The 25,909-nt window shown below is 42.6% G+C and overlaps 1 protein-coding gene across 3 annotated transcripts in view; it reads right to left on the minus strand.

Annotated features, from left to right (window-relative positions):
• The window catches only part of ALOX5 (arachidonate 5-lipoxygenase), a 44,276-nt gene that overhangs the window by 12,410 nt on the left and 5,957 nt on the right, over positions 1 to 25,909 (minus strand). For all 3 annotated transcript variants that reach the window (XM_037127460.2, XM_037127458.2, XM_037127457.2), the window contains exons 2-6: positions 24,919 to 25,117; positions 22,061 to 22,142; positions 12,858 to 12,980; positions 2,886 to 2,992; positions 1,899 to 2,071 (exon numbers count right to left, since the gene is read on the minus strand). In XM_037127460.2, the coding sequence (XP_036983355.1) occupies positions 1,899 to 2,071; positions 2,886 to 2,992; positions 12,858 to 12,980; positions 22,061 to 22,142; positions 24,919 to 25,117 (684 nt within the window). The remainder of the gene's footprint in view (positions 1 to 1,898; positions 2,072 to 2,885; positions 2,993 to 12,857; positions 12,981 to 22,060; positions 22,143 to 24,918; positions 25,118 to 25,909) is intronic.

Genomic DNA, 25,909 nt, shown 5'->3' on the forward strand with positions numbered 1-25,909 from the left:
TAGCTAACCAGAGCAGAGGAAGGGTTTCAGGACAATGTGTGACAGGATCCCTCAGGACACCTGGACATGCAGACTGGTGAGTCACAGGCCTGTCTCAGCTTCTGTGGTGGGCTGGACAACTGGCTTTTCAAAGCAGAGGCGACCATTAGTGACTACTGTGAAGAAGGAATGGCTGCCAGTCATATTGTGAAGAGGACCCAGGTTAGTTAATGTGATGAATGAAAGGAGGCCCTGTGAACCTAGTCCTGGGAACCAGGTGGTCTTGGATGTGGGCCTGAGATCAGGAGATTTCTCTGTTATCCCAAGCCACCCCCTTTCTTTGGCCTTCAGTGTCATTGTTCTTGGAACTGAGAGAGCCAACCCTATATCTCAGTTCTGACTTTAGGATTCTGCTGTAGACACTAGTGTTCTTGCCTGTCTGGTGTCCCTATTCTCTCCATCTGGTCAACGTGATTCTTCTGACCACGATGACTGGTTCAGGGAATTGAGGGTCATGCATACGTGATGGAGTGGCATGTGTGTGTGACTCTGGTCAGTGGTGGCTATTAGATTACTGCTTCAGGACCAAAACCACAGCTGACTGTTCAGACTATGGTTCAAAGGAAAGATGACCATAATGACAAAGATGGCTCCAACCCACCTGCCCTGGAGGTGGCAAGGACCCTGGAGCAGAGCTCGTCCCCTGCCAGGATGGCTAGGTACACAGATGACTGCTCAGTGCCTTCCAATTCTAGGATTCTCTGGCTTTTAAGGTACTGAGATTCTCTGATTTGAAGTTTGAAACCTGTAGTACTGAATCTGTTAATACACCCAGTAACTAACCTACATAGGAATATTGCTGTATGTGCTAACTGCATGGGGGCATGTGTTGTTGGTGTCAGACATCTATGTAACCAGATAGTGTCTGAGTCCCTGGCTAGGTCCAAAAAGTGAGGGTGGCTAGAACTACTTGCCCTGGAGCAGGGGCCTTTCCTGGGGACTTCATCTGGGAAGGTAGCCCTCCAGAGTCAGGAGGGCAGGGTGTGGGGGCTAACAGATCTGTCCACAGAAGGCACCGACCATCCCTCTTTGTCTGGGGCTCCAAGATGAGCTGAGCAAGCAAGATAGGGTGACTGGAAACAGCAGAAGGCTACCTAGACATCTGGTGGCAGATAGCAAGAGGCCCAGTTGTCTTGGTTCTAGTAGAAACAGGCCAATTAATAGGAGACCAAGGGCCATTCCTAAGACCTTGAGTTCCCAGCATGGAATGTGCCTGACACCAAGTCCAACCAGACCCACAGTGGAGGCAATTTGAACTTTTTTCTTTCTTAAGTCTAGGTCTGTCTTGAAACCGAAGAGTGCTGACCCTGCAGGTAAAGGCTGGGGAGAGAGTGAGGGCAGAAGCAGATGACATCAACATTTGTATTAGAAAGTAAAAAATTCCATCAGTTTTCTCCTTTTATTTGTTTGTTTATTTTTTAGTCCTGCAGGGTTGTTTCTTTTACCAATTTCCTCACCTTTGCAAGCTGGGTAACAGTTTGATGGCCATGTGAGTAAAGCTCCTCTCATAATGCCTGACCTATGATAGGCCCCTAGTCAGAGAGAGCTCTTTGAATTATTGACATTGATATTTAAAATATTGATATTATGTTCCTAGAGCCAAACATTATGTAGCAATGTCACTGCCAATTCCTCTTCCCACATTGGACAAGACATTTTATTAATACCCAGGAAAAGGAAGAAGCTGCTTCACTGAGGGCAGCTGATCTCTCTATTAGCCTAAGAGATGAGCCCAGGAATGACGGCCTGGGGCCAGTAAGCACTGGCCTGCAGAAGGTGGTTTCTGCCAACATAATTTGACCTAGTCATTGAGTTTGGCCTCTGGACTGGATCACTGTCCCCAGCAAACCAGGCCTTACCTCGACCTCCTGCTCCAAGGTGAGCTGCCGCTCCAGGCTGCACTCCACCATCTCTGTAGTCACTGGGAGCTTCTCGGGCAGCTTTGTGCAGCGCTGGATCAACACAGGGTTGCAGCCATTCAGGAACTGGTAACCAAACATGAGGTCTTCCTGCCAGTGATTCATGACCCGCTCTATGGAGGAGAGAAGCCTGAGATCTCAGTGAGGGCAGCCTGGGCTTGGCTGGGTCCCCTCTCCCAGGCACTCTCTAGACACCTGGCTGACCTTAGGATTCTCCTGCCATGTCCAGTCACCTGTCCCCTTGCCTGTCACTGGGTCAGGCCAGCACCAGCCTATTCTCCTGAGATGGGCTTTAGAAGGTTTCTGGGTACTCTTTTCTCAAGGACAAAAATAAAAATAAGCAAATGGGATTGTATTAAACTGAAAACGTGTACAACAATGAAAGCAATTAATAGTGAAAGGCAATCTACAGAATGGGGGAAGATGTTTGCAAAGCATGTGTATATCTGATGATGGGTTAATGTACAAGATATATAAGGAACTCCTACAACTCAATAACAAAAAAACCTTATAGCCCAATTTAAAAAGTGGGCAAAGGACTTAAACAGACATTTCTCCGAAGAAGACATATAAATGGCTAGTAGGTATATGAAAAAATGCTCAGTGACATTAATGATCAGGGAAATGCAAGTCAAAACTACCTCACACCTGTCATGATGGCTAGTATTAAAAAAACAACAGGTGAGGATGTAGAGAAATTGGAACCCTTGTGCACTGTTGGTAGTAATACAAAGTATGCAACCACTATGGAAAACATAGTGGCAGAGGAAAACCTGTTGCCAACCTGCAGAGGGTGACAGCCTGGGTAATGGGGAGGCCTGGGCAGCAGGGCCTGGCAGGACAGCCATGGTAGAGCAGGATGGCGCAGCACTTTCCAATCCCAGACTAGTCTTCCAGCACCATGAGAGCACCCAAAGGCACACTCACCAGAAATAGTGTTGCTAATCTTGACGAAGATTTTTTCAAAGTCAGCGAAGTCACTCCAGGAAGACTGGAACATGTGCATGAAGCGATTGATAAACAGGTTCTCCATTCTGCACAACAAGGGACAGACAGCATCACCTCTCTCACACGTGCTGGGCCTCCCTCTGCAAAGACCCTTCACACTGTGGTCTTACAGAGCCTCTAGATACCACCTGAGCAGTGGAGACTTGAGCCCAGGGCAGCTCCTGGGAATAGTTGATTGACCCTGTGGAACCAGGATAGAAACTGGCACCCACACCGATGCTCTTCCTCCTGCACCTCACCCATGACAGAGATTGGCTGCCTGCCATCAAGAACAGTCTACGGGCCTGGCTGGTGTGGCTCAGTGGATTGAGTGTCATTCTGCAAACCAAAGGGTCGCTGATTTGATTCCCAGTCAGGGCACATGCCTGGGTTCCGGGCCAGGTTCTCCAGTAGGGGGCGCGCGTGAGGCAACCACACTTGTTTCTCTCCCTCTCCCCTCCCTTCCCCTTTCTAAAAATAAATTTAAAAATCTAAGAAATTACACCTATGAAAAAAAAAGAACAATGTGCAGTGCTTCTAATCCCTTGCATGCATGCTTTTGTGCAGGAGCACAAGACTCTATCGAGTCTCCTGAGTTTTAGAGGGATCAGCAGTTCAGCTTTTAACCCTCATTTTTTATCTAACCCTGGCTTTGTGGCTGGTGCTGAGGAGGATACAGTTTCTGAATGCTTATTACACAGGAGAGAAAAATAACCCAGGGCAGGAACTCGACAAGTTCAAAGTTCAGGCTATAGGCAATAAAGAGTAGATTTGAGTGGTCTGAGCAGTCCTAGGGGCTTTCTGGAGGAGGCAGGTGTAGGATGGGCCTGGGAAAGGTGGAGAGAAAGGGAAAAATCTTCTCAGGCTTTCCTATAGAACCCAAGCAAGGTACAGAACAGAGGTTTGGGAATTCTGGCCAGTGCTCACTGTGACACACTCTGCCTCAGTTTCTCTCTGTGGCACACATGTGGCTGAAAGTGACTTACAGTGTCAGTCTGAGTTTGGAAAGGACTTCCTTCTGGGAGAGGAGAGGTCTTCCCAGGTTCCTACAACCCCCAGCTCTGAGGGTAGCCTGTAGGAAACCAATCCATGGGTTTGGTTCCTGAGTGCCACACACACATATGGGCTTTCCCATATACCTGAGCTACATTTGCCATTCCACATGAGGGAACCGATCCATGTAAGGCCCATAGGTGTGTATGGCACACGGGAGTGAAACCCACAGATTGGTTCCCTACAGTGGCCCAGCACTAGGTGATGCCCAAGAAATAGGTCCTGGACCCCAGGATCCTGTGGGAAACTGGGTGTGAGTCACAGTCCACAGTCTGGTCATCCAGTCTCTGCAGCTGAGTATCTTTAAGTTCAAAACAGGGTGATGTGGGGCAGTACTCAGAGGAAGCCACAGATCCAGGAAGAAGTGCAGTTGGGAGGAAAATATTTGCATGTTCTCTAGAGGAAAATATTTTTATATACATACAGACAACTCGAATACAAGGGACTTCAAAGATCCTAAAAGAGGAACCTGAAGCTCAGAGAGGGAACCTAGCTCATTCGAGGTCACATAGGCAGGTAACAGCATGGCCAGCTACTAATGGCAGAGGCAGATGGAAACCCGCACTGATCTGCTTCCTGGGGCTAGGAGAGGCAGGAGCTCTTGTTCCCTCTGCTGCTTTACTACTAACAGCTTCTTCATTTTCCATTTCACAGTTTTGTGTTTGGAAGGGGGTGGGGCAAAACTCACTGAGCAAGGCTGGTCTTGTTCCAAGCATAGCAGGTGGCTTAGAGGAAATGAGTTGCCAGAGTTACCCAGAAGTGGTGGGGAAACCGAACTGCTCAGAGGCGGAGGTTCAATGCAGAAGGCCTCTTTGGTGACCTCAGCCACGAGTTTCAATTTTCCATAGGCAGGACTGGACTTAGTCATAGGCAGAATAGCACTGTGGTGGCGTAAGATGCAGGGACACAGACCAGGCCCTGGGTCTATGGATTCTTTCTATCAGGAAGCTGAAGTGCAGAGCAGGCCACCAGGCTCGGGTTGGCCACCCTTTCTCCATCAGACCAGTAGGGGGCTGGAGCAAAGTGTCTTGGAGTCCTCAACCTATGTACTGGGGTCTGGACACAAGGACCCTGGATGGAGCCAGGAGTTCATGTGCAAGTTCTCACGGAGGCAAGAGAAGGCAGCTGAGATGCATGCAGGTGAGCACAGAGTATTAAGGTCCTGGTCTGAAATCCCAGCCCCATTGCTTCCCAGCCATGTAACCTTGGACAAGTCCCTAACCTTGCTGTGCCTCAGTTTTCCTCATCCTTGATGAAATGGGCAAAATGATTGTCTCTGCCTCACAGGACTGACCTGATATACAGAGAGCATCAGCATATAAAAAGATCTACAAATACTAGTGACTGGTACTATAATTATCATTTACTGTTAATATTAAAGTCTGCGGCCTTAGGCTAAGTAGCCTAAGTAGGTTAAGTCCCAATCCATTCTATAGCATAGCACTTTGCCTGTCCCTTCCCTTGGGGAATTCTGTCTCATTCACTCATTTCTTCTATGTCTAAGTCATAGAAGAATTTTTGCCTATTGACCCCTCTTCCTCTCCTCTCTGTTCCAAAAGTGTTCTCACCCAGGACACTGGTGACTTCTGAGTGACTATACCCAAAAGGCTTGGTCAACCCTAAACTCCCCGATCTCTGAAGCATCTGACAACCAGGCCCTATCTTCTTGACACTAAAATGCAGAATGTCCAACTCCCTAGACCTTGTCCCTGCTTCAAACCCCCATGGTCCTGACCTCTGCCACCCTCCTCAGGTAGAGGGTGGGCTCCTTACTTCCCTGTCTTGGCAGCCTCAGGCCCACTTCCCTACACAGGCCCAAACTCTGGTTCTCCTGGGTCACCAGACTTATCACTACCCGGAATGCTACCCCTTCTCCTCCAATTGGTGTGGCAAACTCTTATGACTCATCAAAACCCACGATGGCCTTCTATCTCATAAAGTGTTTGTAAGATTCACCCCCAGAGTTACTGCCTCCTTTGCTTTGATTTTCCCCAGGGCCCTTTTCCTAAGGAATTTCTACTTCATACTAGTGTGATGAGTGTCCACAGCTCAGTCCTCACTAGACTGTGAACTTCTTGGAGCTGGGACCAAGGGGTCATTTTTGATCCGTCTTGGGCCCCCAGCCCCCAGAAGCTCAATAGACACTTGTCAAAGGAAGAGTGGCAGGTAGCCACCTTCTCTGGGCATGCGGGTGGAAGAAGCCCAGAAAAGCTAGCAAACAGGTGGTGACAGTGCCTGAAAAGTCAGCTCCTTGGGCTCAGGACTGAGGAGAAAGTTCTTCTAAATACCCAGAATAAAGTCACTGAATTCATCTTACAGTGTGCCAGTCATCACTATGCGGGCATTGCATACATGAGTTCATTTAAACTTCATAACAATTTTAGCAATTAAGCATGATAGTGCTTATGTTATAGCAAGAATTCAGAAAACTGAATTCTACCAAGATGGCACAGTTAGAGTCTGAATTTAACCCAGCTAGTCAGGCTTTAAGTAAGCAACCTTTTACATTTAAAGGGTAGAGGAGTTGGTACTTGTTCCTAATTTTAATAGATTAATATATTTTTCCCCCAGGAAAAGAAACTTATAACCTACAAGTGTGGTCCATTGGATAGCACCTGAGGGCTTACTGGAAATTCGGACTCTTATCCCACTGATCAGAATCCTTAGACTGGTGTCACCTAGTGGCCCATGCGCACAGGATTGTTTGAAGGATGGTGTGCGGACCTATGTTCCCTCACTGGGAACCCTGGCTGCTTGTCCTTGTTGCCCAGTATCCAGGAGACACCCAGTTATCCTAACATGGGCCTCACAAAAAACAGCTATTGTGAGCCATTAACAGCAAAAAACTCATTAAACTATTCCTTCCTTGAATGAGTTTGTTTCCAGGCAAGAATCATCATTTTCTCTTTCTAATCCCAGTTCAGGCTTAAGGCAGACATGGGGGAGGGCCACCAGCAAAGAAAGGGCGAAGATTGCTGGGACCTAGTATAGTCCTGAAGCCAGGCATGCAGTAGGTACTACAAAAATACCAGTTGAGCTAAACTGAAGAGCAGAGGACACAATGAAGAGAAAAAAATTAAAAGGGGAAAAGGGTAAGTGCCTTTTAACCTCATTGCCCTGACCTGCGTACTGAGAGACATCTGAGCCCCTCTGAGAAGTCTAGAGAGAACACTGAGACAACATTAAGCAGATTTCTTTGTACCAGGGTTTCTTGAGCCCTTACAGTCTTCTAGAGCAGGGACTCTCAGTGTGGTCCCCAGACCAGCTGCACCCACTGTGACCTTGTCAGAAATGCAGATTTCTGAATTCGAGATTTGAGAGTGGGTCCAGAAATCCAGGTTTTCACAAGCTCCCAGGGGATTCTGCTGTAAGGTATAGTTGGAGAACCACTGCTGAGAAGGTTGCATTATTTTCAAGTGAAATTGACTATAGAACAAACCCCTTTTTAGGGAAATGCTACTTTATGCTTTGTGCCTTGTATTAACTCTTGCTCTTATTCTATGACCCATTTTAAATAAGAAAAATGCTACTTTAGCAATTATAATTTTAAAAATTTTAGATATAACTTTTAGGTGGGATTTCTACCCTCCTACATTTCCACCCCCTACAAATGAAATTGGAAACAAATTTCATTTCCAATGGGACAAAGCTCTGATTTTGTAACAAAAATCAATAGAGGTAAATAGGGTTGAAATACAGAAATACAGGCATCAGTTAGAAGGAGGAGATGGCTTTTAAAGTTTCCAAGAAGTGTGGGGGCTTTTGGGTGGCATTTGTAAAGTTAAGGGGAAGAACCCTATTTTCTATGAGTGCTTTGGTGATGTGCTGCCAGCTTCTTTCTGAGCTGGAGTGGCAATAAGAGGTGGGGTCTTCTTCCCACACAAAACTCATGGCTTTGGCCTCCAAGCCAAGAGGGTGAGCTCTCTCAACATCCCTCCCTCTCCATTCTTTCATCTTACTCTCTCTTTCTCATTCCTAGCTTGAGGGCTCCACCCCTCAGCCTCATCAGCCTGCTTCCATCACCCTCAACCCTCACTAGAACTATGTCCCATCCTTTGTGATTCTGTCTCTTCTCTGTAGGCCCCTGCTCTTCTTCATCTTAGAGGCCAGCTCTTTCCTTGCTTTCACTATCAGCTTCTTTCAAGGAGCTGCCATATACATGATAATTTTGTCTTACCTCAGACAGGCACTGGGCACTGGGTAGCTGGTGTGCGGGCCGGGAGCAAAGGTTAAGGGGAATTACTCCTGTCAGACCACACAGACTCCTCTTCCTGCCCCCTTACTCTCAACAACCAAGCCTGTATCTGGCCCTTGACCTCTTTTTCCTGTGCCTCACAGGGCTCCTGACCTTGCTTGGCCTCAATGCTTTCTTAAGGATTTTCTGCACTGCCTCAAGACTACATTTTCTACTGCTCACCAGACCTTGCCAACAAAGGCCACACGGGCCTCTTGAGCTCAACATGCCCCATCACTGGACTCATCTTTCCCTCCAAACCTCTTCTTCCTCAGCTTCTCTCTTTAAGACCCATCTACTTTCCTTACAAGCCAGATGCATAATGTCAAGGGTGCTTGGGTTCTTCCATCAGCATCTCCCCACTGTGATCAGAATTCAAACTGGATCCTTGGTCTGTTCATACAACATCCCCGATCTCCTGTTCCCTGTCTTCAGTCAGCTTCTTCTCTTCCTCTGGGCTCTCTTATCTGACCTCCCAAAGCCTGCCAGGTTAAGTTTCTGCAGCTCTGACTCCCTGTACATCTTCTCATCTTTCATTGAACATTGCAAATCCAGACTTTGTAGTGGTCAATCATGGCTCATGACAGCATTTCTGGGGCTGTCTTTCTAGGAAGATGACTGGGATATGGGTCAGGTGCCTCTGGACCAGGGAGAAGGATATCCATCCCTTCAAGGAGCTACTCCCATCCAATCTCATCTGATGAAAAATGCACAGTGGATGAGGGTCTGAGCACCCTGGTCTTTGCATGAGGCCAGTCAACTCTCCCAAAATTTAGTCACATTTCTGCACTGTCCTACTCCACTGGGAAGGAAGCTCTCTTTCTCAATTTCTTTTAAAGAGAACATGTCCTTATCAGTCTGCCAACCTATTGCAATCAAGCTCCAGACTGCAAACAGTGAGTAAACAGACTGCAAAACAGAGCAAACAGACTGCAAACATACTCCTCCTCTGATGCCATCAGGAAATTTCACAACTCACCTGGTTCTGTGAGCAGACCCAGTCATGTCTGAACTTAGCATATGGTGGCTCTCTGCCCCAGTATCCTTGTCCTACTTCTCTGTGTCTGCTTGGCCCACATCAGGGCTAGGACAGATGGCCTTCTGCTGTGAAGCCTTCCTGGATCCTAATGATATAGCACCGGAGAAGGTTCCTCTCTGAGCCCTTGAGGGCAGAAGCCAATCTACAGGTGCTCAGCAGGTGGGTGATGATAGAGAAGTGGGTCCTGCCTGGCATGACCACATTACCAAGAATGGAGGTAGATTAACTGTTTTTAGAGAGAAACTTCTCCTTGCATGGTTAAAATATGTAGTACATATGCATACTATATTATCACAAAAACTCCAAGTTAGAGTTGTAATCTTGTTTTTGATGAAAACGCCAAGGCTGAGAGAAGTTACACAGTTTCCATAGGATCACCTTCTACTAGCCCAAGCCCCTCTCCCATGTACCCCTTACCTCCCCAAGGTAAAGGTGGTTCTTCTGAACTGCTTCCCTGAGGTCAACCCCCTTTGACTCAGACTTCACACCACCCCACCTCAAATGCAGAGGTCATGTCTCTTATCTCCTTCTTTGGACTCCATGGATCTTAGTTCACTGTGCCAAGAAAGGTGGTGCTCAGCTGACCACTCTATTTGTGCTGTGCCAGCTGAGGCTGAGGGCCCATGTCAGATGTCTTCCATGTCACTTGGGCTCCACAGGTCAAGAAGCCAAGTGACATGAAAGATGTAAATAAAGATGGGCTATGGTGTAACTTGAAAGTTATGGTGACCTGTGAAGCCAATCCTGGGGAGCACAGGAGAAAAAATATCACTCAGACCCAGGGGCTTCTAAGAGTTTCTGGAAGAAGAGGCATCTCACCAAAGTCCTGAAAAATGATGAGTTGGACTTAGCTAGGCAAAAATGAGCATTTGAGGCAGTAGAAACAGCATGGGTGAAGACAAAGGGAAATTGTTTCCTGGCAAATCAGTCTGGATGCTCATTGCTGGAATGTCTTCTGCAGGTGGGGCAGGATAGAAGTGGGGGAGCTGGGTGAATATACCTGGGCTCTTGCCTGCAGTTGGGGCAATCACTGAAAGATCTCAAATATTGGAATAAAAGAGATATATTTGCCTTTGTAGATGGAACCTCCAACAAACTATATGTCCACTTGACAATAACCTTCCAATTGCTATGTGGGATGGAACCCACAGAAGCAGGTAGAAGGAGGTTTCTCAATACCCAGGGGTAGATGGTAGACCTGGGAGAGGAAGATATGTTCAGCGAGACCCCAGGAGATATACTTGACCCCACATGCAACTGGGAGGAATATAAGCCTGAGGAAGGAATCTAGGCCAGTAGCTTCAAACCTAGCTGCACATTGGAATTTCCCAGGGAACTTTTAAAATATACCTATGCCCAGACTGGAAGATGCTGGCAGGTGCAGGCATGGCAGGGTGAGGAAGGGTGAGTAGCATAGAATCTGTCTCACTAAATGCACAATCAGAATTGTGAACCACTGATCTGAGCTACCATTAGTCATGATGGGGATATATGAGAAGGAAAGGTAATTGTGCGTGTGTGTGCATGTGTGAAGTGAGGGTCTATGCAGTGACAACGAAGGCCCTTGAGAGGCCAGTTGGGTCACACTCATTTTATTTTGACAAAGTATACTCAGCACCTAGTCTGTGGCAAGTGCTATGCTAGGCTTCTGAAATACAAAGATGACTGTGACCTTAAGGAACACTGAGCAGACCTAAGAAAGGCACAGCCTGGTCTTCATTCCACCATCCATTCATCCATCCACTATTTGCATATCTATTCATCTTTCTCTCCCTTCATCATCAATCCATCCATCCATTCTTCTTTGTCTTACTATCCATGAATCTACCCACCACCATCCATCCTTCCACCATTCATCCACTCTCCACAATCCATCTATTCCCTATCCATATATCTACCATCCAACCTTCTACCATTACCAAGCAAGGAGGCACTATTCCCCAAAGCAGTATCTTCTCCCGTGACTTCACTGCACCTTCATTTTATAATTTTCTTTTCCTGTCACAAGGGCCTCTGTTCTGCTTATCTCATTTTGATCTGGGCTCTGCCTTACTAAAGCAACATGCCTTTGGCTCAACAATGCCAGTTTCTGGGTGGGAATAGGACATTTAATTGTCATGATGCTTCCAGGAAGCCAGATGTTGGGTACTGCTGCATTATCAACCCAGGCATTTGGTTTTAATTTTTCTCTCTAGTTGATCCCAATTATAGTGGTAGTGGTGGGGAGGAATCCCCAGCTTTGGACCCACACAGACCTGCATTCAAATCCTGGTTTTGCCAATTTCTGCCTAAATAATTTTAGGTAAATTCTTTGACCTGGACCCAGTGGAATCTCAGTTTACTCATCTGGAAACACACTGCCTACTTCCCAAGGTTGCTGTGAAGGTTAAAATAGACCATTCTATGTAGAAAACACCCACACTAAGGAACTTGGTATTTAGCAGAGGCTTGTTAAGTCAGGCCCTTACTACTATGCCCTCCCACTTACATGCAGCTTTAGAGAGACAAATACATATGGTCTTTACGATGTGAGGGGATTTTCTGCAGAGAATTATTGTGAGGCTTTTTGTGTGTACAGTTCTTCCAAAACATCCAAAGGACAAAGGTCTCGACAGAGGCCTGGGTGTGTGGCCTCCTGCAATTTCCTTTCAGAAATCCAAACAAACAAGGCACCTTTCTCTAGAGGAGCAGCTATGCATCTAAGTGAATGTTGCACAGAAACTGACTGGGTTGGTAGTTCTCCACCTGTTTTCTTCCTGGAGATGCCCACTGTGGGCCACAGTTCTACTCTGGGGCAGACTCAGCTCCTGGCTCTGGGGTCAGGAGGTTCTGGAGCTCCTCAGTGCATTCTAACTCTTTATCAGGTTGCAGAATGAGGATTTAAGGTTTTCTGGATTTCCATGCTTGTGAGAATTCCCCGAAGTGTCAAGGTACAGATTCAAAGGTCCCTCTATCAGCCCTGGAGTGGGACTGGGGCTCCATATTTTTAACAAGCACCCAGGAGTCTCAGGGTTCAGCAAGTTTTAAAACTCCTGTGGTAATTCAGCCTCAAAGAGGAAGCATAAAACTCTGATCTCTGCAATTTAGTAGCAGGGATCTTGGCCCAGGTATTTGACTTCCTTAGTCCTCAGGTTCCTCGTCTGCAAATGCCTACCCCATGGGGTTGTTGTGAAGGATGAATGAGGATAAGTAATACATGCCAGGGATCAACACAGGCATGGTGGCCATTATCACTGCAGATCCCTGCCATCTTGGTGACAACCTGCATATTTTTTTCCCTTGAGGTGGCAATGAAGGGATAAGATGTGGATGGGCATGAGGCATTCCAAGTAAAGACTTCCATTTTGAGGTGAAACATAGCTATCTGGAGCCTTCCAGGTTGTAAGTTTTTTTACATAGAAGGTATGTTGTGATTGTGCATTGAGAATCTGCTCTATAATCAAGATATATTCAAAAGCACTTGAAAAAAGCTGTTTGGCTGAGCTGCTCCCTAAGCTCATGCGCCCCATGAAGAAAGGAGTGAGGGTCACACTTGCAGCCCTGGCCATGGGCGAAGCTGTCCAGTATCCTTAAGTTCTAGACTTACGCTTTAGAGTAGTTCAGAACAAAGTCCACTCCTTTCTCACTATCAAACTGGATATCTCGAGGTAAGTCCTTGTGGCTTTTGGCATCAATACTCAAGGGGAATCCAGGGTTCCATTCCATCCATCTGAGCATACAAAAGGAGGAGAAAAACGGGTTAATGCCTTTGGGTCAGTACCTCAAGGTGAAGACTGTCTGTGTAGTCTGAGGATGTGCCTGCCATCGGGGCAACATATTATAGTTGAAGGTGCATCCAAAGAGGTGCTGGGACCCTTTCCAAGGCTCTGAGTCAGCCCTCTTTGATGTTCCTTGAGCATTATAGTGGGAGGTCTGAGGCCTCCTCAACCTAAAACTGAGCTTACAGCAGAGGGATAGTGAGTGAATGGTAGGTGTGTACTATTGTGTGAAAGGAAATGAAAAAGTAAACATCAGAAGACCTAATTTATTTGATGTGACACTGAACAGCAATATCTCCCAATGTTCCTCCCAGCACAGAACTGCCTTGCTGGTCACCAAAGTTACATGTGGCAAAGACTGCCCCACCATGCCTGACCTAGATGTCAATGTCCCACCATGTTGGTCAATGCACCCTGATCTGTGTGAGGTGGTGGTGTGAGGTGGGGGGCGCAGGGGGTAGGGGGTAGGGACACTTGTTATGGCTGAGCAGTAGGGTGCACAAGGTGGCAGGTTGCTAAATGAGCCTCCTGCTTCCACTGGGCACAGACAGCTGCCAATAGCAGGTTTAGGGCTTCTTAACATCATAATAGCTCCCCCTAACAAAGGGCCATGTACTCTATTCAACCAAAGTTTTTGTATCCTGGTGTCCTTGAAACCTAACCTGCAGCATTGGATATTTATGTTTTGTTGTTTCAAATTTTACTTTTATCTTTGTTTATAGCAAAAACAAAACAAACTGTCAGTTTCTTTAGTGCAGGGAGAATGATCTTATATTTGTTTAAAAACCAAAATTTACATTCTGAGATTTCAGCTTTTCTAGTTATATTCTTAATGTTCCTTCCTTTTAAATCTTTCTTATGAGAGGAAAGTAAAACATTGAGATATACTCAGTGTTTCAGAAGAGCCAGAAACTGAAAACTTATTTGAAAAAATAATGAAAGAAAACTTCCCTAGTTTGGCAAATGGAATAGATATACAAGTTCAGGAAGCACAGAATCCCAAACAAATTGGACCCAAAGAAGACTACATCAAGACATACATAATTAAAATGCCAGAGGTTAAAGATAAAGAGAGAATCTTAATAATAAGAGAAAACCAGAGAGGTACTTACAAAGGAGTACCCATAAGACTATCAGCTGATTTCTCAAAAGAAACTTTGCAGGCAAGAAGGGACTGGCAAGAAGTATTTAAAGTGATGAAAAGCAAGGACCTACAACCTAGCTCACTCTAGCAAGCTAAGCTATTATTCAGGATGGAAGGGCAGATAAAGTGCTTCCCCTATAACATAAAGTTAAAGGAATTCATTATCACCAAGCCCTTATCACATGAAATGTTAAAGGGACTTACCTAAGGAAAAAAAAAGATCAAAACTATGAACATTAAAAAGACAACGGATTCACAACTATCAACAACTGAATCTAAAAAAACAACCAAGCTAAGCAAACAACTACAACAGGAACAGAATACCAGGTGTAGAGATCATTTGGAGGGTTATCGGCAGGGAAGAGGAAGAGACAGAATGAGGGAGAAGGTGCAGGGATTAAAAAGCATAGTTGGTAAGTACAAAATAGACAGGGGGACATTAAGAATAATATAGGAAATGGTGAAGCCAAAGAATTTGTATATACTACCCATGCACATGAACTAAGGGGTTAATTACTGGAGGGAAGGGGTTACCGGATGGAGAGGGACAATGGGGGAAAAATTGAGACAACTGTAATAGCATAATAAAATATACTGAAAAATGATTAGTGCCAATAAAATTTAGTAAGGTGTCAGTACAAGGTAAATATTTTCAAAAATGAGTAATTTATCTTGATCCTAGCAATACTATTTAAAAACAGAAAAATATCCCACTCAAAGTTATGCAAGCTATAATTTTCCTAGTTATAAAGTAACTTGAAAGGAGAAAGACCTGCATGAAGAAAACTAGAAACTCTATTGAAAGAACAGATTGAGTTCTCAGATGAAAAGCCCGACGATCACTAAAATGCCAGTATATAACACAATTCATATGTAGTTCAAAACAATTCTCATGATGAAAATCTTTAAAAAGAGTAGTGAAATAACAAAACAGCTATTAACATATATTAGAAAGTTATAATAATAAAAAATGGTGCTGGGTTGTAGTGTAAAAAAATAAGACTAATACACAAAGTCCAGAATCAGACCCAAGAAAATATGTGAATATAATACAAAACTAGCTAATACTTATTGCGTGCTTTCTATGTGCCAAATAATATTCTGTGTATTTTCATGGTTTAACAAATTTAATTCTCTCACAAACTCTAGGATGTAGTACGATTATTCTGTCTACTTTATAGATTGTGGGGACTGAGACACAGAAAGATTCAACAACTTACATGGGACACAAAGCAAGTGGCTCTAAGTGGGAGCTAAGCCCAGGAACTGACAGCCAGGGCAGTAGAAAGAAATGTATTATATAATAAATGATATCAGAGACCTTTGACTACTACTTCACATTATGTATAAAAATACATAACAGATGAAAAGAGGCCTAAAGTTAAAAAAAACAAAATTATAAAAGTGTTAAACAAAAATATAGGAGTATTTATGTAACATTGGATGGGGAGGGCCTTCTAAACAAAGCAGGAAACCAAAAAGTTATAAAGGAAAAACAATATGCATAGTTTAGAAAATAACTAAAATCCTCTGTGAGAAAGGCAACAGAAGACAGATGACATGGTGTACATATACCAAAGGGACACCATCCTAACATGTAAATAGGCACTTCAAAGTGAGGCAATGCAGAGATGCTTAACTCACCAGTGGTCAGGGAAACGCAGATTAAATTAGCAATGGATCTCAGGGGTTTTCAGAATGTCAAAAAATTTAAAGATCAGTATCACCAGGTACTGGAAAAAAGTATGAATTAAAGTACATTTTTATGAACAATTGGTGGGACTGAAAATTACTATGAAATTTTGGGAAAGGATTTTTGTCAGTATTTCTTGAAGTGATAAATATTGATTTGACCCAACAACGTGAGTTCTGGATATTAATCTGACAGTAATTAAAACAGCAGTACATCAGGATGTTTGTACATGTTTACTTCTTGTAGCACTATTTATAATACCAAAAACAAACAAAGACACAAAAAGGAAACAACATAAATGTTCATCAATAGGGGAACAGTGGAATAAGTTAACATACTTTCATATAAAGCAAGAAATATGTGGTAATTTAAAGAGGAAGAAAACAGATACTATTTCACAGATTAGATTGGTAAAATGAATATGCCTCAAGGTGTGAAGTCTGTTCATGATGTAGGGAAATAGTAACCTTCAGAAACAGCTGCTAGGGGTGAAAATTGACAGAAACCCCTTGGAAAATAATTGGCAATATCTAGAAAACTTAAAATGTGGTTTACAACCCTGCAAGCCTACTTCTAGGAATATTCCCTAGAATAACTCTTCTATGAGAGCACCAGAGGATGTATGAGAAAGGTCATTGAAGTCCAACATGTAATAACCATAAGTTAAAAACAGGCCACATGTCTATCAGCAGGAGAGTGGGTGAGCACGGTGGTTTATTCATAATATGGTATGGTATACAGAAGCTAAAATGAGGGATAACACCTATCCATATAAACTGGATGCTTTTTAAAACAATGATGAATGAAAAAAAGTAAGGCACAGAATGATTATGTTAAATGATGTAGATTAAAAACTATGATATCATGCATAGCTCTATGTGTGTGTGTGTTCGGGTACCACACAGGTACATGAAATCACAGTGAGAGAATGTGGACAGTGAGTTATGACCTGTGTGGGCTTCATCATCTCCCTACCAGGCTGATTGAATGGTGAGGGCCAGCTGGACTTGCCAGCTCTCTGGCATATGAGAGACTATTCTAAGTTGTGACTTTACTTTCAAACTCTAATCTGGAAGCCTGAGAGTTCATGTGAAAGAGGAAGTCAAAGAATATGCAGACTGCACAAAAGTCAACGTTTCCTGAACGGAAACGGGTGGGGGTGGGTCTGAAAAGGAAAGATTAGTGGAAGGAGGAAGAAAAAAAATTGATGATTAGATCTGTTAAAAAGGGGCACACTGTCTCGCCAGAAAATTCTTCTGCCCCATCCCCCTCGACCTTCCCAAAGCCCCTTTTCGCAGGAAAAGTAGTCTTCCTGTAAAAGACTACTACCAAGGATCAAACCTGAAATGTTTGGTGTATGGGACAATGCTCCAACCAACTGAGCCACCTGGCAAGGGTTGAGTTAAAGTTAGTTTTGAGGCTGGAGCAACTAGTAGGGTGTTCTTGACCACTTACAGCACCACTGCTGGGTCCCCAAGGGTGTGGGGAAGGATAAAAAGCTAAGAGATGAGAGATACCTTTAAAAACTAGAAAAGTTAAAAAAAGATGCTACCCAGTCACAGCAATAATTGGTGAAATTGGGTACCCATACACTGCTTGTGAAAACTGGTTAAGGTTTTTGAAAAGAAATTTGTCAGTATATATTAATCACTTACACTATTCGCTTTAGTAATTTCATTTCTGGGTACCTATCCTAAGGAAATACTTAAAAATGCACAAAAGTTGCACAAAGGTTTCCACATTGTTTATTAAAAAAATAGAAATCTTTGAAATGTCCAGTCAGACTGGTGTTTAAGTAAATTAGGTGCATCCATACAATAGAATATAAAACCTAGAACAATATTTGTGATGAGATTTTTTAAATATGAGGGAAATGTTTCTGCTAAATCTCTAAAGGAAAAAAAGGAAGATGTCAAAATACGTATATATAGTACAATCCCAAATGAGTAAGAGGGAAAATAAATGAATTACAGGTATTTTTCTACTTTTATATTATTCTCCTTCCATTACTCTATTGGATTAAGACCTGCCTGAAATACTACATATCCCTTGTGAGAAGTTAAAGTATGGAGGAATAGGTGGAAAAGTAATGGCCATCACTCCATCAAAGCCCCTCCACACCTCAGGTAATCATGTTGACTATTTAGCATGATTCCTTCCACTCCTTTCTCTTGAAAAGAGTCTCAAACTCAAATGTCTCCAGGGGCCAAAGCAGGAAACTAAAAGAAAAAAAAGCCTTGATATAGACATTAAACAGGTGTAGACTGAGGAAACCTGGGGAATAAACACCCTCTTGACTCAAAACTCCACAATGATCCATCAAACACATTTAAGGGCTGGATACAGCCCACTGACCACCAGTTTCCACATGAGCACTCTAGATCATGTATTATTATTTTTACTATTATTGTTATTTTTAATCCTTACCTGAGGATACATTTATTGATTTTAGAGAGAGAGAGACATTGATGTGAGAAACATTGATCAGTTGCCTCCAGTACATGCCCCAATTAGAGATTGAACCTGCAACCTAGGTATGTTCCCTGGCTGGCAATCGAACCCACAACCTTTTGGTATATGAAATGACACTCCAAACAACTGAGGAACCTGGCCAAGGCTATTATTATTTTTTAAAAGCTTTATTGAGATATAATTTACATACCATAAAATTCACCCCTTATAATTATCTAGTTAACAGGTTTTTAGTATATTCACAGAGTTGTGCATCCATCACCATAATCTAATTTTGGAATATTCTCATCTCAAGTAAAACCTTGTACGTATTAATAGTCACTCCCCATCCCCCATCTCTAACTTCCAGCCCTAGGCAGCCACTAACCTATTAGTCTGTGTCCATAGATTTGCCTGTTTAGACATTTCATATAAATAGAATCATATAATATGTGTTCTATTGTAAATTACTTTTCCATTTAGCAGAATGTTTTTGAGGCTCATTCATGGTTTAACATGTATCCATGGCTCATTACTTTTTAATCCAAATAATATTCCATTATATGAATAGATCACATTTGTTTATCAATTCATCAGCTAATGGAATTTAGGTTGTTTCCACTTTTGGGTTACTGTGAATATATTGGGTTAATATATTATGTTAATATATTGAGTTAATGTAATATGAATGTATTGGGTTAATATATTACGAATGTATTGTTAACATGCATGTGTGTGTATAATTTTTTATGTGTAGAAATATGTTTTATTACTCTGTGTAGATATGAGGAGTAGAATTACTAGGTTATATGGTAACCCTGTTTAAGATTTGGAGAAACTGCTAAACTTTTTCAAAGTGGCTTTATCATTTTACACTCTACCAGCAAAGTATGAGTTTCTCCACATCCTCAGCAGCACTTGTTATTATCTGTCCTTTTTATTTTAGCCATCCTAGTCCATGTGAAGTGGTACTTCATGGTGCTGTCATAACGACCAATAATATCGAGCATCTTTCCATGTGATTATTTTTGGAGAAGTGCTTATTCATTCCTTTTTATAGCTAAAATATGCATATATTCCATTATATAGATATAGCACATTCACCAGTTAATGGACATTTAGGTTGAACTCACCTTTTGGCTATTATGGACAATGCTGCTATAAACATTCATGTACAAGTTTTTCTATAGGCATATATTTTCATTTTTCTTCAGTATATGCTTAGGTGTAGAATTGTACCATTTTACATTCTCACCGGTAGTGTACGAGGGCTCTTACTTCTCCACATCCTTGCCAACACATGTTATTTTATCCCATTCTGTGGACAGTCTTTTCATTTTCTTGAAGGTATAGTTTGAAGCATAAAAGTTTTACAATTTGATAACATCAATTTACCTATTTTGCTTTTGTCGTCACCTCTAAAAATCCTTTGCCATAGGTAAGTTCTCTTTGTAATTTTTTTAGGGATCTCCTGGCAATTCCACTTCTGGGTATTTATCCAAAACACTAATTGAAAAAGATATACATACCCCTGTGTTCATTGCAGCATTACTTACAATAGTCAAGATATGGAAGCAACCTAAGTATCTATGAATAGATGACTGGATAAAGAAGATGTGGTACAAATATACAGTGGAATATTACCTGGCCATAAAAAGAATGAAATCTTACCATTTGCAAGAATGTCAATGGACCTAGAGAGTATTATGCTGAATGAAATAAGCCTGAGAGAAAAATGGCATATGATTTCCCTTATATGTGGAATCTAAAGAAAAAATAAACAAATGAAATAGAAACAGACTTACAGATACAGAGAACAAATTTATTGTTGCCAGATGCAAAGGGCATGGGGGATTGGGTGAAAAAGAGGAAGGAACTATGAAGTACAAATTGGTAGTTACAAAATAGTCAATGACAGCATAGGAAGTATAGTCAGCGATATCGTGATAACATGCATAGTGCCAGGTTGGTACTAGACTTATCAAGAGGATCACTTCATAAATTATATAAATGTCTATCCACTATGCTGTACACATGAAACTACATAAAATAATATTGAATGTCAACTGTAACTTTTAAAATCCTTTTCAAAAATCCAAGGTTATGAAGGTTTACTCATGTTTTCTTCAAAACTTTATAGTTTTAGCTTACATTTAGCTATTTGATCCATTTTAAGTTAATTTATGTATGTAGTGTGAGGTAAGGTTCAGCTTTATTCTTTTACATGTAGTTATTCATCTGTCTCATTTGTTCAAAAGACTATTCTTCTTCCACTGAATTGTCTCCCTACCTTCGTGGCAAATTAATTTGCCATAAATGTAAGGGTTTATTTCTGAGCTCTCAGTCCTATTCCATTGTCTATCCTTAGGCCCATACCACACTGCTTTGATTACTGAAGCAGTGTAGTAATTTTGATATTGAGAAATGTGAGCCCTTCAACTTTTTTTTAGATTGTTTTGACTATTCTGGATTCCTTGCATTTCAATATTAATTTTAGGATCTACTTGTCAATATCTGCAAAAAAAAAGTTGGGATTTGGGTAGGGATTGTATTATATCACCTTGGGGAATATTGCCATTTAAACAATATTAACTTCTTTGGTCCATGAACATGAGATTTATTTCATCTTATTGAGCTCTTCTTTAATTATCTTCAGCAATATTTTGTAGTTTTCATTGTGTAGGTCTTATACTTTTGTTAAATGTATTCATAAATATTTTATTCCTTTTGATGCTATTATAGATTGAATTATTTCACTTTCAGATTGTTTGTTAGCATATACACAATTGAATTTTGTGTATAATCTTATATCCTGCTTTCTTGTGTGTCTATTGAGATTATCATGTTTTCTTGTTGTTTATTGATATGGCACATTACATTAATTAATTTTTGGATGTTAAGCCAGCCTTCCATATTTGGAATAAATCCTATCTGGCCATATTGTGCAATATAATGCCTTTTATGTGTTGCTATATTTGGTTTGCTAGTATATTATTGAAAATCTTTGCATCTCTGTTTATAAAAGATACTAATTTTTTTAATGATGTTTTTGGTTTTGGTATAATACTTGTTTCATATAATGAGTTAGGATTTGTTCCCTCCTCTTTTATTTTTTAAAAGAGCTTATGTAAGATTGCTATTGTTATTTCTAATGTTTGGTAGAATTCACCAGTGAAGCCAATCTGGGCCTGAGTTTTTCTTTGTGGAAAGTTCGAGTCAGTTTTGGTAGTTTCCATCTTTCTGTGAGTGAGTCCATTTTATCCAAGTCATTGTATTCTCTTTTATTCATTTTAATTTCTATGAGTTGGTATTGATGTTCCTTGTCTTATTTCTAATTTTAATAATTTGTGTCCTCTCTTTTTTCTTATTTAGCTAGAGTTCATCAGTTTTTTTCTGGATTACGTATTACTTTTATAAGAAAATTATGATCAGAAGACATAAAAAGTGAAGGGAAATTCTTACAACTGGAGGTAGGAGAACATCAAGATAAGTTCAAGCTTTTACTGCAGCATTCCTTCTAAATGCCAATATGGTTGATCTCAAGTGTTTCCTGTAACTCTTTTTACCATCTTTGCTTGGAGGGGTGGTCAGGAGGAGCTTGGGGATCACGGGGAGTTTGTGCTTGTTCATCACTTACCAGTAGTGAAGGGCCATAAGCTATGGGTAGGGTTTGTTTCATACCACAACCCTGAGATAGAAGAAACTGTGGTCCCATGTCAAGTTGGTCTGATGTCATAACTCACCTATACTGTTTCTGCCGTGTTTCCAGTTCTTTACGTCTGTGCTGCTTGAGAATGTGAATTTGGTCATCACGGGGCAACTTTGCTGTGAGGAAAGGACAAGTGTAAGAAGAGCCATAGGAATAATTATAACAAGGTACAATATTAAGGTTTCCTTCATACTCCCTGCTCATGCCAAGTGCTTTACATGAATCACCTGTTTAAGCCTCAGAACACTCCCCTATTTTATTAAATGGGACTCAGAGGTTGAATAGCTCTGCCCTTGAACTTTACTCAAGATCACATACCTAATTAGTGGATTTTCAACACAAGATGCAAATCCCATGCTCTCAGTCACTCCTTTCACAAAAGATGAATACAGTTTCTCCTCCTTCTTCCTGCTCACTCAGCAAGCCTAGTGTCCCTGCACTTTAGGTCCTGAGGATCATGTCCAGATGCATGAACCAAGCTTCTTTCACTTTGGGCTTTACAAGAACAGGCCAATAACTCTGTCTCCTTCCTACAGGGACTGCTCTGTGCCTCAAAGCACCTGCAGTGGTGTGACCTTTCTCCAGGTGCTAATAAACCTCAGGCTTAGAGGGTGAAGTGGGAGTTCCCAAGCACACAGACAGCCATGCCATCCCTCTGAGCTATAGTCCTTCAAGGTGTGCTTCAAGGGGAATATTATGACTCCTTTTTGTCAGAGGGTAAATAGGCTCTCTAGTAACAAATATCTCTGGGATATACCACTAACTAGGTAGTTCTCCAGATGTCAAGTTTGTTGCTTCACTTTTCAGAATCACAGACATCCAGGCCCAAACAGCCATTTGCAATGTCACAGTAGGGCTTGGGCTCTAGGGGCCCCCATGCAGAGGGTCTGTGGGCAGGCTTGGTCTTCAGTTACCAGTTAGTTGAACTTGAAGTCCCACTTTTTGCTGAAAGAGAAAAGAACATAAAATCTGCCATCTAAAGCAAGACCCTCAAGTGTGCAGACCCCAGTCTGGCACTTCCACAAAAGGGCATTCTTCATACAGAAGAATCATGGCTGGCCTGATATGAAGGAGGAGAGAGGCAAGTGGCAACAATTAGCCAAGGCTTCAGGCCCTCTGAGTGACTCTTCCTTGCATTCCAGCTTCTTACCATGTATGAGTCACATCTGGGCCTGGGCAAATTTCTACCTCACTTCAACTCATGGTCCTTCAGTTTGCTCACACTCTAGACCTGGAGCAATCAATCTTCAGGTGCCCTGTGTCCATAGAATGAGGAAGATGACAGTTGCTTCTGTCAATGGCACCGTATAGCATTCCTAGTTACAACACACTTCCTATCATTAGTTCATTGGTTCTTTACAGACATTCCACAGAGTAGATTCAAACAAGAATGATAACTGCCCCCATTTTTTAACCATGAGATCCAAGACAAAGGAGGAAAAAGTTCTCCTCTACTAAGTGTTCTTGAACTACTAGACCAGCCACATCCCACTCTTTCTGACATGGAATTTAACTTAGGAACTTGTTAGGAATTTAACTTGGAGTTAGGAAGTCAAACACCAAGAATATTTCTGAAGTGAATGACTGGAGCTAGGAGTATTTTTCCCCCTGACCTCATGGAAGGAAAAATCACAAAATTTTCTCTGGTTTTGGCCATTGGACAGTAGTGTGAGCTAGGAACTGTTGGGTGCTGGTAAGAACAGAGACTGAGAGCAGGCATTTACAGAGTCTTACAGAAATTTACCAGAAAAATTCTATGACTCTTACATCTGATAATAAAAACAGGGCATGTATTTTGAATGTTTTTGGCTTGTTTTTTATTTCATTTATAGTAGTTAATTTTTGTTATATTTTACAAAAATATCAGTCTGTGATGGAATGGAAGTTTTAAAAATCTGACCCTTCACCACAGAGACCTGAAGAAGCATTATTATCAGCTCCCCCTTCAAGTGAGCTCTGGAATTCCTGCCATTCAAATTCCTTGACTGTGTATACTGACTTTACCTTAACTAATAGTATAAAGGGTTATCATGATCCGACCTATCCCCATCCTGCCCTTAGCCACCTGCTCCACTCCTGAAATGAAAGATGAGATGACTTTGAAGCCAGCTCAGAGGGAAGAAGAGGGGCTCAGGTCCATTATGATTATTAGCACATTAACTATAGTTCCCATGTATTGGGCTTTTAGTGGGCCAAGCACTGTGTGGTGTGCTTTACTACATCCTCTCACTAGATCCCCACCCTGACCCTAAAAATAGGCATTATTATCTACATTTCACCTGTAAGGAAGCCAAGGCAACTTGCTCTAGGTCACAGAGGTTTAAGTGACAGTGCCCAAGTCTACACTCAAACCCAGGTGTATCCTTTTAAAGCCCACACTCTAGGACACTACCTACTATTTTAGAATTCAGCTTCATTCTTATTCTTTTGTGTAGACACTATAGGGAACTGGACAGAGTTGGCATCTGTACATTGGATCCAAAGTCACCCATTTCTCTAGGAAGCAGCCAGTTGGCCTTAGAAACATGAGAACCATCTGTCTCTGCTCCTCTATCAGGCAACAGGGAAGCCTGCAGTGAGCTGCCATTCCTGCTCTGCATGAGAATTGCTTGGGGAATAGGAATGAACTATTTTTGCAGTTTTTTAAAGAAATCGAACATGGAACATGAAGAGAGGAAAGGCAGTTCTGCACCAGGGATCCAGGATTCTTGACAGAGGCAATGTCTTGGGGGGACATGTGGAAGGTTAGGGCTGCCAGGTGAAAATCCACAGGCAGGCCAGAGGTGGGCACTGTTATTATTCCCACGGATACAGTTCTTTGAAGAAGGGGGATATGCAAACCCTCTCAGTTCCTGGGAGGTTCAGGGAGTAAAAGGGGCCTAAACTGCTTACCTCGTCCATCTCGTAGGACTATTTCGCCCTCACCAGTAATCCAGCGGTAGCAGGGGAACTCAATGTAATCCCCATAAGGCGTTTTTAGCGTGATGTACTTCAGGTACCAGTCATCATGAAGCCAGTACTTGCGCTTCTCGATTTTGACCAGCTGGATGTCACCCAGTTCTTCATCCACTGTCACATCATAAGAATCAACCTGAGAAGGAGAAAAGGCAAATGGGACTCTTTGAGGTCTTCTGAGCATGTGTATTACCCTGAGTTCATTTAGTCAGGATGTTTGCAGAATGCCCACCTCCTCAACAACTCTATGTTGGGCCTGTGCCATTGCCCTTGGGGTCACCTTTGTATCTGCAGCTCTCAAGGGCAGATGGGAAGAAATGGTGAGGGCTCCAGCACTGCGTTGAGGCTGTCAGAGGCCAGCAGGTTTGGGAAGCTCTGGACTCCATGCCCCTTGGGCACTTTCTAACCCAGATTTTACCAATCCTGGAGCTTTTTCCTTGGTGACAGAACCTACAGTAAAGTAAGCAGGGATGTTCATGCTGCATGCAGCCCCAGGCATCCCTAATCCCTCTCCTGCCAAGCCACCAGCAGAACCTGAGAGGACCACCTAAGTGGAATGAGAAGTTAGATATTTTCAGCAAACTTCTTGCCTTTGAGCACACTAAGCAGCTTGCATGTCATGGTTGCTGCTGTTGTCAGACACTTGTGGTTAGAAAGCAGAAATCTTATTATGCTCTGTGGTCTAGGTTGGGTTCTGAGGACCAAGGAGCCAAGTGTGTGTGGGGGATGACACTTCTTAGTTCCTAACAGCTGTTTGAGCATATCTGTCCTGCCAGAATGCCTCATCCTGCAGAGTGAAAGAACCCTTATGCCCTACAATATGTCCTGATCCCTAGGGCCTATGAGACCTTGGAGAGGGGCACTCTTTGTACTGCAGGGCCTGTCTGATTCCTGGGGAGAGGCCAGCAGGTTCTGGGTGCAGAGTTAA

This window comes from Artibeus jamaicensis, unplaced genomic scaffold (genome assembly GCF_021234435.1).
Source record: "Artibeus jamaicensis isolate MK-2021 breed Jamaican fruit bat unplaced genomic scaffold, CSHL_Jam_final contig_468, whole genome shotgun sequence".
Classification (NCBI taxonomy): Eukaryota; Metazoa; Chordata; class Mammalia; order Chiroptera; family Phyllostomidae; genus Artibeus; species Artibeus jamaicensis.